The sequence below is a fragment of the Pelophylax lessonae genome, assembly GCF_965119305.1.
Source record: "Pelophylax lessonae genome assembly, chromosome: 6".
Lineage (NCBI taxonomy): Eukaryota > Metazoa > Chordata > Amphibia > Anura > Ranidae > Pelophylax > Pelophylax lessonae.
Genome location: NC_138773.1, coordinates 227,175,489 through 227,189,073, shown reverse-complemented (window position 1 = coordinate 227,189,073; position 13,585 = coordinate 227,175,489). Strand labels below are relative to the sequence as shown.

General features: G+C 44.1%; 1 protein-coding gene across 1 annotated transcript in view; it reads right to left on the bottom strand.

The window, feature by feature from the left end:
- Positions 1-13,585, bottom strand: part of DRC11 (dynein regulatory complex subunit 11) — a 315,369-nt gene that overhangs the window by 207,881 nt on the left and 93,903 nt on the right. Inside the window, exon 5 of the mRNA XM_082262397.1 lies at positions 7,333-7,404. Coding sequence (XP_082118523.1) covers positions 7,333-7,404 — 72 coding nt within the window. The remainder of the gene's footprint in view (positions 1-7,332; positions 7,405-13,585) is intronic.

The window sequence follows — 13,585 nt, the reverse complement described above, 5'->3', positions numbered from 1 at the left end:
GGAGTGCGGATTGTCACTTTAAACAAGTTGCTAGCTGGCTCTGGTAGGCTTTCAACAAGTTTCAAGTTGTGCTGAAGCCTGCTAGCAGCTTCTTTAAAGTGGTAGCAAACCCTGAATTTAGATTCTTATTTACAAGTAAGCTTATAATAAAACTTACCTGTAGGTTAAATGAATATCTCCTAGTTTGCAGCCGGTGACGTCACCGGCGCATGCGCTCTGAAGGAATGGCATACCCATGCTGTCCCTACAGAGCTCTGTGCTGTGGCCATGATGTAATCTAACCTTGTAAAGCAAAAATCAATGTACTTACCTATTCTGCAGCCGATCCGGTCTGGTATCCAGCAGCAAAAGGTCTGTGCAGGAGAGGACTGACAACGGCTGTGAAATGCCTGGGAAGTGACGTCACCCATAGAGTTACTATGGGGCTTCTTTTGTCGGCTGCCTCTCCTGCACCCGCCTCCTGCACCCGCTGATGCTGGAGGCCAGATCGGCTGCAAAATAGGTAAGTACAGCGATTTTCGCTTTACCGGGTTAGATAGATTAGGGTTAGAATGTGTCAAAGAGCAGGTTTAGCATTAGTTAGGTTTTGCCAGAACTTCTACTTTAACAAATATTTATAAAAACTTGTATAGCAATTTGCCCAGAGAAAGTGCATTTAGAGCCGGTTCACACTACCACGACTCAAATTCGCCCCAAGTTTTGGCGACTTTGAAGTCGCCAGTGCAGCACGACTTCATCGCGGCTTGCAAATGACTTCTCATAATAGAAGTCAATGCAAGTCGCTCTGACTTCACCCAAAAGTAGTGCAGGAACCTTTTTCTAAGTCGGAGCGACTTGAGTTGCTCTAATTAGAACGGTTCCATTGCACAGCATGGAGCGCTACTTGTCGTTTGACAAGTCAGAGTAGTGTGAACCGGCTCTTACATTCATTTTGTGCGAATAGGGCAAAAAAAAAAAAATATTATTATTAGGCTATTTCCTTTTCTGATCAAATGTTTTTCATTGATTTAAAAAAACTTATATTTGGCCACTAGTTGGTTTATTCTTATGATACTTAGCTCCATCTAGTTGCTACGTGTGGTATTTTCCAATTTAAATCAATAAAAAACAAATGACAAGCACTGCACCATTAGCACAGAACGAATTTACACGCACTTTAATTTGGCAAATTTAACTTAGGCTACAACATGTTACACAGTAGCATAAAATACCGTAGTGAATGAAGAGTTAAATAGGGCCCAGCAGTGTCGGCTCTGCATGCTATCTTTAAACGTGCCGGATTTTTGATATGTGGCTTTGGCGCTGCAGTGAGGGGAAAGTGGGTCATTAAACATAGCATTACCCTGTAAATCAAACTGTTCTGCCCCCACGCAAACACAGGCATAAATATTTATGCAAAGTGTCCATAACAGCTAATTTGTCAGGCAGATTGTGCCGATATAAATAGAATATATTCACAAAGGCAGCACAACTGCAAAGAAGCTCCCTGCGTGTGTACAAAGCCATTATCCACCATAGTGCTGAGACTCTGTCATTTTACACTGTAAAGACTATGTATCACGCTATATTAATGCCACACAGTGAGTGCCTTTCTATTACATCCTGAGATGCTGCATTAAGTGCAAGACATTAGTTTTCAGCATATGCTCATCATTTTTTCTTTTCGGTTTATGTCACACATATCAGACAGTGAAAAATGATATTGAGAAGCTCAAAGATACAGAAAAAAAAAAAACTATTACTAAAGAGTGTATATGCCAAGACCAGATCATTACAGTCACCTCCGCAGCCTACCGTAACGTCTCCTACCAATTTGTTTAACCCCCGTTTGCAGCACCTATTAATACAATGTAATGCTATTATCATTTTGTGATTGATGTCCAAATGGATTGGGTAACGAAATGGCCTATTTTGTGTCTGGAAGCCTCTCCTTCCATCACCAAGTTAAAAAAAAAAAACGCAGGATATGATCAATTAGATGGACACACTTTTGCCTGGGCCACCTGGATGGTATTTGACGTTTTTAGGATTTCTAAGATTCACTAGGCGATTAATAACACCTTTAATGCCACCTGGCCATGATACGGTTGGGTAAAGCTTATTGGGCTTATCTTCTTTTCCTCTTATCTTCCTTCTGTAGATGCGATGACCCCTTCACATGTAGTACGCTGACGGGTCCTTTCACGCCGGCTTTCTGATCAGGTCCGCTTCAGGCGGACCTGATCAGATGCTCCATGCACCTCTATGGAGCATCGGATGTCAGCGGTGACATGTCCGCTGACACCCGCTGCTATTCAATCTGGAAATCCGGGCGGATGGAAACCCTCTTTTCCATCCGTCTGGAGGAATGGAGCGCCTGTCCATTTTCATCCGATCTCCTATAGAGGATCTGACAGGTCTGTCTCGGCACACTGAGCAGAGACGGACCTGCCACCCCCCTGCTCAGCGGGGATCGGCGGATCGATCCCTGCTGAGCAAAACGAAGTCCGCTGGAAAGACCCTAAGGCCTCTTTCACACATACGGACTGTTCGGCCGTTTTTCATCCATCTGTTGATGGATGAAAAATAGACATCAATGCATTCGTTTGGAAAAACAAATGTAAATGGATGATCATTCATTTACATTCGTTTTCATCCAATTCTAAAAACATCAGTTTTTTTTAATGGATGAAAGCCCTATATTTCATCCGTTAAAAAAAAATGGATCGGATGAAAAACAGATGAAAATGGATGACAACGGATGAAAAACAGATGAAAACGGATGACAACGTATGAAAAACGGTTGAAAACGGATGACAATCGGGCAAAAACGGATAAAAATGGATGACAACGGATGAAAAATTGATGTCAAAGGATGAAAAACTGATGACAGAGGATGAAAAACTGATGACAAAGGATGAAAAACTGATGACAAAGAAAGGATGAAAACAGATAAAAAAACTGATGACACAGAATGAAAAACTGATGTTGACTGAAAAAAACTGATGACAAAAACATGACTGAACTGATGAAATGAAGTATGGGTCCTTTCACACAAATGATCCGATCAGATCCGCCTGTCAGTTTTTGCATCCCTATGGGGCAGCTGATGTCAGCGGAGACATGTTCGCTGACACCCGCTGCCATCCGCATCTGACCCTGTCCGTGAAATCTGGACAAATGGAAACCCTATTTTCCATCTGTCCAGGGGATAGGATCGGATGAGAGAAGACAGGCGGTCCGCTCTCATCCAATTCCCCATAGAGAGCAGCGGGTCTCTGACACCTCCCTCTCCGCACTGTGGAGCTGTCATCCGCCTGCTCAACAGAGATCGGCGGATCGATCCTCGCTGAGCAGAGAACGGTCCGCAACGGAATGCGGACCGTGTGAAAGGAGCCTATGTGTGAAAGGGGCCGTAGGGTGTAAAGACAAAAGTATGGTCGCACCAGCCTAGGATATTACCTTTATACACCATTTATTGATAAATGAAAACAAATATTATACTCACAAATCAATATAAAAACAAGATCATCAATGCAATCCAGAAACAGGTATGCTAAGGCCACTGCACCAACAACCAATCATGGGAAGAAGCCACGTACATCTAAAAAGGTTAATGAGTTTCAAGGGGAATCCCCTCTTCTTTATAGCCCTTCCCCTTGAAACGCGCTACCCTATGTAAACCAACGTGGCTATTTCCCGCGATAAGAAGTTGGTACAGTGGCCCTGACATACCTATTTCTGGATTGCATTTATGAGCCTCTTTTACATGGGTATGACCAGCCATACACGATTCAAATCTCGGCCGGTTCAGCAGGAACCAAAAGAGATTTGATCCGTTAATGGGCAGGCTGATTGTACCAAGTTGATTGATCAACTTGGACACAACCAGCCTGCCCGATTCTCTTATAATTATAGCTAGCGGCTGCATTTAGCCACTAACAATAATAGCTGTCTTCTCCTGGCAGGGGCGGCTTCCCCCGCCCTCCCCTGCCCCCTGACGGGGGTAGACAATTGCTAATTCCCCTGCCAACACTGTCTGTGTTGATGGGGAAATCATGCAAATTTCTTTTCTGCAACCTGTGGCTGCAGGAAAAAAAATGTCACTGTGCATGCCCGGCCTATGTGAAATGAAAGGTAATGCCCTAGGCTGGCAGACCCTTTCTTTTGTCTTTAAAGTGTTTCGTGTGGGACTACCCTAGTCCTAGGAGGGCAGCAAAAGCATGGTGGCCATTTGAGATTTGAAGTGAAGTATTACCAGAGAGAGTCTATTGTCTTTGAGCACCACACACAAGCAGAGAAGGTTTTTTTTTATTATGCTTAAGGGTGTGTTGAATAATGGACCCCCTGATTTACTTTGTGGGTCCTCCTGCCAGACCCTATGTGGCTACAGAAACCAGCAATAAATAGGGGCTCAATGGAAGAAACCATAGCATGCAGCAGGGGGTGTACCACCCAACACTTCAGGAAGTGTTGACTTTAAAGAGTATTCAGGTGTCCATAGCTCTTCATAGCAAAAAATGGAGGAATAGATTGCAGGACAGGTGAGTATAAAAATATTCCTTTACTGGTTGTGATTTCTTAAATTTTTTAAATTCATTTTATTATTTAAAGCAAAATTGCTTTAATGTGGTTGTAAATCCTTACATATACCCAGTGAAGTGAATGGCCTCAGGTGTTACACAAAGATTAAACAAATCCACCTATATAAGTTGTACCTGTTTATCTGTAGCCCTCTCTCCTCTACATCTGTTCAAAGTGCATCATTTATACAGATTGTCTAAGCTTTCAGAAAGCAGGGAGCTGAAGTTACACTCTAAAGGTCGTGGCCAGGAGAGCTCTGAGAGCTGATTTAGAGGGCCCTTCCCCCTCACATCGGACACCGGAACAGAGCTGAGGCTGTCAATCACAGACTGTGTGCTGGAGCAAACTCCTTTGTCACTTTTTTACCTCTTGGTCTCAGGAAAACCTGTCAGAAATTATTCATGCAAATAGCAGAGAGAAGAGACAGCAGACATAAATCACACTTATTGCTGTGGATTAAGACAAGTACACACTATAGATGGATATGCTTTGTTCAGATTTCCTGTCAGAGATTTACAACCACTCCAAAGCCACTGACAATCTGATATGATTACACACATCGAGGCTTATTATTCTGTAGTCCCAATATAAGAAATTGGAGGGCTAATTACACCCTTGCGATAAAACAGGAAAACCACTGCTCTGAATTTTTTGCACCAATCGAATATAACAAAATGTTATAAGGGGAGCAAATAAGAAAAGTTCATCGTTAGTGTTTACAAAAATTTTAACTCAGTCAGCATATTTAAAAGGAGGCCAGCAATGACAGCCCCTAAACTCTCCCATGACTGAATCAATTTAAATCCCAACACCAGCCAAGTTTTTGTTTTGGATAAAGTTGTGAAGGGTAGCTGTCCGGCTATCCGTGTCTGCTTGGAGATTTGTCCTTACTTCCTTTAATTTAGATGGTTAATAAACGGCACTGAAAGTGAGGAAGGACAGGTACTCAATCTGTGGTCCTCCAGCTGTTGTGGAACTACAAGTCCTGTGAGGCATTGCAAGGCTGACAGTTAAAAGCATGACTTACAAAGGCATGATGGGACTTGTACTTCCACAACAGCTGATGGGCCACAGGTTGAGCACCCATGCAGTTCAGAATTTAAAGGGATTGTAAAAGCACAAGGTTTTTTACCTTCATGCATTTTATGCATGAACGTAAAAAAGCTTGTGTGCAGCAGCCCCCCATTGGCTCTCGCTGCTGTCAATCACAGCCAGTAAGCCAATTAGGAGTTAGCGGGAGTGGCTCAGCAGCGCGCCTGCTTGGGTGCCCCCACAGCAAGCTGCTTGCTGTGGGGGCACCCTGGCAGGAGGGAGGAGCCAGGAGAGCTGGTGTGGGACCTGAGAAGAGGAGGATCTGGGCTGCTCTATGCAAAACCAACTGCACAGAGGAGGTAAGTATGACATGTTAATTTTTCTTTTTTTTAAAACAAGCCTTTATTATCGCTTTATTTGCTGCCTGTGTCCCCATTAGGTAGGCTTCCTCTCACTTCCTGACCAGCTAAAGGATCTATTCACACCTTAGCATATCATTTTCAGGCGTTTTTTGGGCTTTTTTCAGGCATTTTTGGGGCTTTTTTTGGGCATTTTTTTCTGGCTTTTTTTTCAGGCGTTTTTTGCAGGTGTTTGGAGGCAGTCATTGACATCTAACAAAAGCGCTTGTAATCTGTCAAAAAAGAAGCTCTGGTACTTTTTTGAACTTCAGGCATTTTGCATCAGGCAACAAAACACTCAGATGTGAACAGGGGCCATTGAAAGGAATGGGATTTTTCTTGTTGAGCGTTTTGAGACTTCAGAGATGAGCGTTTTACGAGCTGAAATATGCTCAGGTGTGAACAGAGCCAAAGTGTCATAAAATATAAAATGGGGGGCAATAAATGAGGAAAGAGAACCTGACAGATGTTCTAACCAGTGTTAATTTCATCAACTAATTAACACTATTCAGATGACTAAAATATGACTAAAACTACAATGGCATTTTAGTCAAATGACTATGACTACAACTAAATCGAAATTTGACGTCAAAATGAACACTGGTTCTAAATCTTTCTTGCTCGACCCAAAACTAAAAACGAAAAAAAGTGAAAAAGGTTTTGCCTGGAGATGGGCTTTATTTTTGTGTCATTACATATGGACACTGTATGAAAAGTATGCCTTTGCACAGTGGTAATAAAAGTGGCTCAAGTGTCCTCTCTTTCAATGTTAAAGGAAGAACGCAATGACTGTTCTTGTGAAGCCTTCCAGCAGTAGTTGTAGGAAATACAATCAAAAAGTATGACGAACCAAAGTTTGCCCATTCTCCAAACACCATGTGCTATGCCCCTTGCAGTGGTTGCCAAGCTCACCATTCAATGTGAAGCCTTTCTTCACATAGTCAAACTCTGTATCTTTTCATTTTTAATGTTGACCACCTGCTTAGTTAAAGGACTCTTTCTGAGGTTTGTCAAATAGCTATTCTAGCATTTTTGTTAAGGTTTGAACTGCAGAAATTGTGAACACTTATCAATCACCTTTCCTTAAAGCATGGCAAAACTGCATTACCTGGCATTATAAAAGCTTGATATACAAGCTCTGTGCCTGCCTGCATGAGATAGCATTGAATATACAGGCAAACAAGAGTCCCTACATGCACTTATTCTTTCCAAGGTTCTCAGTCGAAATGTAACTAGAAAGAGAATGGACTTGGAATGGCACCTGTTTCTTAAGTATCCAAGGTTGTGCTCTAAACATTATACTGTTGCCTTGGAAAATTCTGTCCTCTGGACAACCTACCATGCCCAGGAAGATCATTTCCTCTTCTCTTTGCTGCTTGGTTCTCTTCCTCTGAATGTAGCCTCGCCAGACCTGCGGTGTGAACGGAAAGTCAGTTAGGATACGGACGCAATGGAAACAGCTTCCTGAGTGGCAGAGCAATTGGGGAAGTAGGAAAACACACAGGAAGGGAGTGTAGCGTGGAATGGGCAGTATAAAAGGGGGACATTGGCTTCAAGCTAAGACTTATAAACTTGTCACATTTATTTCAAATGCTTGCGTGAACATTATGCAATTTATGTCACTGCTATGGAAAACTGAAAGGTAGCATTAAAAATGTAATTATTTTTTGGCTCAGGAAAACAGTTGTATTTTCAATAAAGTGTATATTTTTTTGTTAGATTGCACACAACATTTTAACAAATGTGCAAATAATAGGCAATCAAATTATTATTGTAAATGACTATTCTCTGGCTGTGTTCTAGCAATTGTAATCCCTAAGGCTCCATGTACACGGACGTTGTAAACGGCCGTTTAGGAGCAGTTGGGCTTTTTTTTAAGAAGCCCCTGAACCCATCTACATTTTATCTGATCTGTCCATGTACACAGGGTCGTTTACAGTCATTTGCAGGCAGTTGAGTTCAGGGCCGTTTTTTGGAAAGCAATAATTTGCCTTCGAACGTGTGTTTCCCGGCGTTTCAAACGCAAAAACGCGACCAAACACGATGACCCGCATTTAGCGCTCGCGTTTTTCCATTTTAAAGGGGAATGATTTTTTTGACCTCTAGGAACGGTTCTAAACGCAAACGCCCGCTAAACGCGGGTGCAAACGCGACCTAACGGACGTTTTAAACGTACTAAAAATTCCAGCATTCAAAGGGACTTTTAACAATGTCCCATGTACATGAAGCCTAAGGCTTCTTTCACATGGCCGCTCCGCTGCTTAAGTCCACTGCGGGACTTTTTTTTTTTCACGGAGCGGATGACATTTCTGTCATCCGCTCCGTGTGCCCGCATATCATCCCATCCGTTTGCGGATGATATGCAGACATAATGTAAGTATATGGCATTGCGGATGTCAGCGGATGACACCGCTGACATCCGATTTTCCTTCCTTTCCGTTTTTTACACGGATGAAAAAATAGGGTTCTGTTCCGTTCCAAAAAACGGAACAGAACTGAAAGGAGGAAAATCGGATGTCAGCGGATGGTATTCCGCTGACATCCGCAGTGCCATTCACTTACATTATGTCCGCAAATCATCCGCAAAAAAATAGGATGATTTGCGGACACACGGAGCGGCCGTGTGAAAGGGCCCTTAGGGTATACAGATGGTTCAATGTCCTTTGCATGGAATTGTATACCATGAGAGCTTCACACATTGAGCACATCGGTCACTCAATTCAAGTGCATTGGATTGCAGCTGTCAGATTTGACTAAATACACTATATTGCCAAAAGTATTGGGACACCTGCCTTAACACGCACATGAACTTTATTGGCATCCCAGTCTAGAACAGCTTCAACTCTTCTGGAAAGGTTGTCCACAAGGTTTAGGAGTATGTCTATGGGAATGGTTGACCATTCTTCCAGAAGCGCATTTGTGAACGCACATAAACTTTAATGGCATCCAAGTCTTAGTCAGTAGGGTTCAATATTTAGATGGCCCACCCTTTGCAACTATAACAGCTTTAACTCTTCTGGGAAGGCTGTCCACATATTTTAAGAGTGTGTCTATGGGAATGTTTGACCATTCAACCAGAATCGCATTTGTCAGGTCAGGCACTGATGTTGGACAAGAAGGCTTGGCTCACAGTCTCTGCTCTATATCATCTCAAAGGTGTTCTATTGGGTTGAGGTCAAGCCACCCAAAACTTGATCATCCATGTCTTTATGGACCTTGCTTTGTACACTGGGCCAAATCATTTGGTGGAGGGGGAATTATGGTGTAAGGGGCTAGGCCCCTTAGTTCCAGAGAAGGGAATGCTTAAGGCATCAGCATATCAAGCCATTTTGAACAATTTTATCCTCCCAAAGTGACTGCACACCAGTGCACAAAGCAAGGTCCATAAAGACATGGATGAGTGAGTTTCGAGTGGAGGAACTTGACAGTCCTGTACAGAGTCCAGACCTCCACCCAATAGAACACCTTTAGGATGAATTAGAGGGGAGGCTGTGAGCCAGGACTTCTCATCCAACATCAGTGCCTGACCTCACAAATGCACTTCTAGAAGAATGGTTAAACATTCCTATAGACACACTCCTAAACATTGTGGACAGCCATCCTAGAAGAGTTGAAGCTGTTATAGCTGCAAAGGTTGGGCCAACTCAATAATAAACCCTACAGGCTACGACTGGGATACTATTAAAGTTCATATGCATGTATAAGGAGGCGTCCCAATACTTTTAGCAATACAGTGTAAGCGTGAACCCAAACCTTTATAGAGACCTTGTCACTAGGCGTTCATTTCAACAACAATCTTCCCATAAGCAGTTAACATATTTTACACATATTATTTTTTACCTGCAAAAGCTTCCCTTGCATAGACATACAAAAGCCCAGGGACTGCTGTTAACTCCATCTTGGATGTGATGTTAGCAGTGGGCCCGTGTGAAAGACTATAAATCGCACTCACCCCACTAGGCCCATAAACAGAAAAATGTAGTGCACACAGTGTGCCATAGCAAAAATTGGGTGTTTTTCTAATTGCACTGAATAATGGTGTGACTAAGAGGTGTGATTAAATAGAGTCTGAGTTGACTTCCATAATATAGAATAAGACACTGCTGAACAGGGAATATTTAGCATAGTATCTGAGGAACACTGAAGGACAAGGGCCCAACATTAGAATTTGGGGCATCTGTTCTGGGTTCAGTAGTAGGTGGCTTACAACTTACCTCTATCCTCTGCATGACTTACTACTGACCCCTGACCACTGCATCGCTACTGACATCTGTACTCCGTGTCATTTACTATTGACCATTGCAACACTACTGATCTCTATATTCTGCATCATTTACTACTGACCTATGCATTCTGCATTACTTACACAGACCTCTGCACCACTACTGCCTTCTGAACTCTACGACCCTTACTAATGACCTCTGTGCCGCTACTGTCCTCTGAACTCTGCATCACTTACTACTGACCTCTGAACTCCATGTCATTTACTACTGTCCCCAACCTCTGCGTCACTCACTATTGAAATATGCATCACTTACTACTAATCTCTGCACTCTGCGTCACTTACTACTGCCCCCTGAACTCATCACTTAGTATTGACCACTGAATTCTGCATAACTTACTGCTGACCCCTGCATCACTTACTACTAACCTCTAAACTCTGCATCACTTACTACTGACCCCTGCATCACATACTACTGACCTCTGCATTCTGTATCACTTACCAATGACCTCTAAACTTTGTGTCACTTTCTATTGACCTCTGTGACGCTACTGCCCTCTGAACCCTGTGTAACTTACTACTTAACCTGTAAACTTGCGTCACTTGCTACTGACCTCTAAACTCTGCATCACTTAAAACTAGCCCTTGAACTCTGCAGCCCTTACTGCAGACCTCTGAACTCCGTGTCACTTACTATTGGCCCCTGAACTCTGTGTCACTTAGTAATGACCTCTGAATTCTGCATCACTTACTCCTGACTAATGAGTCACTTACTACTGACTTTTGAACACTGCATGACTTACTACTGACCTGCGAACTTTGCATGATTTACTACCGAGCTGTGTCATTTCGGTCTGACCATTGAACCGTGCATCACTTACTGCTGACCTCTGCACTCTGCGTCACTTAATACTGACCTCTGTGTCACTTACTACTGACCTCTGAACTCTGCATCATTTACTACTGACCTCTGTGTTACCAGTGCAAGAAACCATGAAGAACCCCCCTGAGCCCCCCCCCCCCCTCCATCCGGGCTTCCAGTTCTGGGAGGGCATCCACGGACATCCCCCCAGAATCCTGCCTCCCACATGCCCCCTGGGGCGCGCATCCAGAATACTCTGTGACTGCTGTGTTCTTCGGACAGTCACAGTGGCTCTTTACCATGTGATCAGCTGATCACATGTAAACAGACTTGTTATCTGTGTCTGTGTGAGGAAAGGAGAGCCATTAACCAACAAGACTGTCAGTACATTGTTTACACTGATGATCAGGGCTCTGATCATCAGTGTCCTGATTATCAGTGCAGCCCCATCAGTGCTGCATATCAGTGCTCATGAATGCCGCCTATCAGTGCTCATCAATGCTGCCTATCAGTGCCCATTAGTGCTGCCTATCAGTGCCACCTATCAGTGCTCATCAATGCCGCCTATCAGTGCTCATCAGTGCCGCCTATCAGTGCCACCAATCAGTGCTCATCAGTGCCGCCTATCAGTGCCACCAATCAGTGCTCATCAATTCCACCTATCATTGCCACCTATCAGTGCTCATCAATGCCCATCAGTGCTGCCTATCAGTGCTCATCAATGCTGCCTATCAGTGTCTATTAGTGCTGCCTATTAGTGCTCATCATTGCTGCCTATCAGTACCGCCTATCAGTGCTCATCAATGCCCATCAGTGCTGCCTATCAGTGTTCATCAAAGTTGCCTATCAGTGCCCATCAGTGCTGCATATCAGTTCCACCTATCAGTGCTCATCAATGCTGTCTATCATTGCCACCTATCAGTGCTCACCAATGCTGCCTATCAGTGCTCATCAATATTGCCTATCAGTGCTGCCTATCAGTGCTCATCAATATTGCCTATCAGTGCCACTTATCAGTGCTCATCAATGCCGCCTATCAGTGGCCATCAGTCCCACTTATCAGTGCTCATCAATGTCGCCTATTAGTGCCACTTAGTGCTCATCAATGCCGCCTATCAGTGCCCATCAGTGTTGTCTATCAGTGCCCATCAGCAGTACTCTGAGCTGACAGGGTCTCTCTCATAGAGCTCAGACTCAGAGCCTGTACTCACAGTCCCTTCTCCCTCACACAGATAGGAGACAGCCGATCTGCTCCTTCTCCTCCCGCCCCTCTCCTGTGTGCACTGCGGGACGGGTGAAGCTCAGCAGCTGAATGTGATTATTCAGATGCTGAGCTTCACACTCCCCTCCGGCGGGAGGAAAAGATTGGCTGTCTCCTATCCATGCGAGGTAGGAGATACTGTCAGTACAGGCTCTGAGTCACTGACAGTACGGGCGGGTGTGGGCTCCTTCCTCTCGCAGTGACCGCCCCCTCTCCTCGCAGTGACAGAACGGGCGGGCATGGGCCCCCTCTTCTCGCAGTGACAAAACGGGCGGGCGTGGGCGGCCCCCTCCTCTCGCAGTGCCCTCCCCCACAGTGGCAGAATGACGGGCCCAGTTGCAAGTGCGACTGCTGCGACCCTGGTAGTTCCGCCACTGGCACCACTTAATTATAACCCCTGAATCCTGCGGCACTTATTGCTGGACTCGAAACTCTGCATCATTTATTACTGTCTCCTGACCTCTGCATCACTTACTACTGAACTCTGAACTCTGAGGGGTAGATTAACCAAAACTGTAGAGTGCAAAATCTGGTGCAGATCTGCAAATAAATCAATCAGCCTCCAGTTTTTTTTTTTTTTTCAAAACTCATTTGAACAAGCTGAAGTTAGAAGCTGACTGGCTACCATGCACAGCTGCATTAGATTTTGCACTCTCCAGTGCTATTAAATCAACCCGTGCCACTTACTACCGACATCTGAATACTGCATCACTTACTGCTGACTTTTGAATACTGCATCACTTCCTACTGACCTCTGAACTCTGCATCACCTAATACTGACCTCTGTGTCACTTACTACTGATTAATGAACTCTGTGCCACTTACAACTGACTCCTAAACTCTGTTTCACTTACTACTGACCTCTAAACACTGCCATCACTTACTGCTGCCCCCTACATAACTAACTACTGATGTCTGAACTCTGAAATTATTTACTACTGACCACTGTGCCACTTACTACTTACCACTGAACCTAACTTACTACTGATTTCTGAACCCTGCATCACTAACCACTGACCTATGAACTCTGCTTCACTTACTACTGACCTCGGAACACTGCATCACCTACAACTGACCTCTGAACTCTGCATCACTTACTTCTGACCCCTGAGTTCTATGTCACTTACTACTGGTCTCTGAACACAAAACGCCATAACTTACTGCTGCCCCCTGCATCACTTACTACAGACCTGTTAACTCTGCATCACTTACTACTGACCCCTGAACTCTGCATCACTTACTACTGA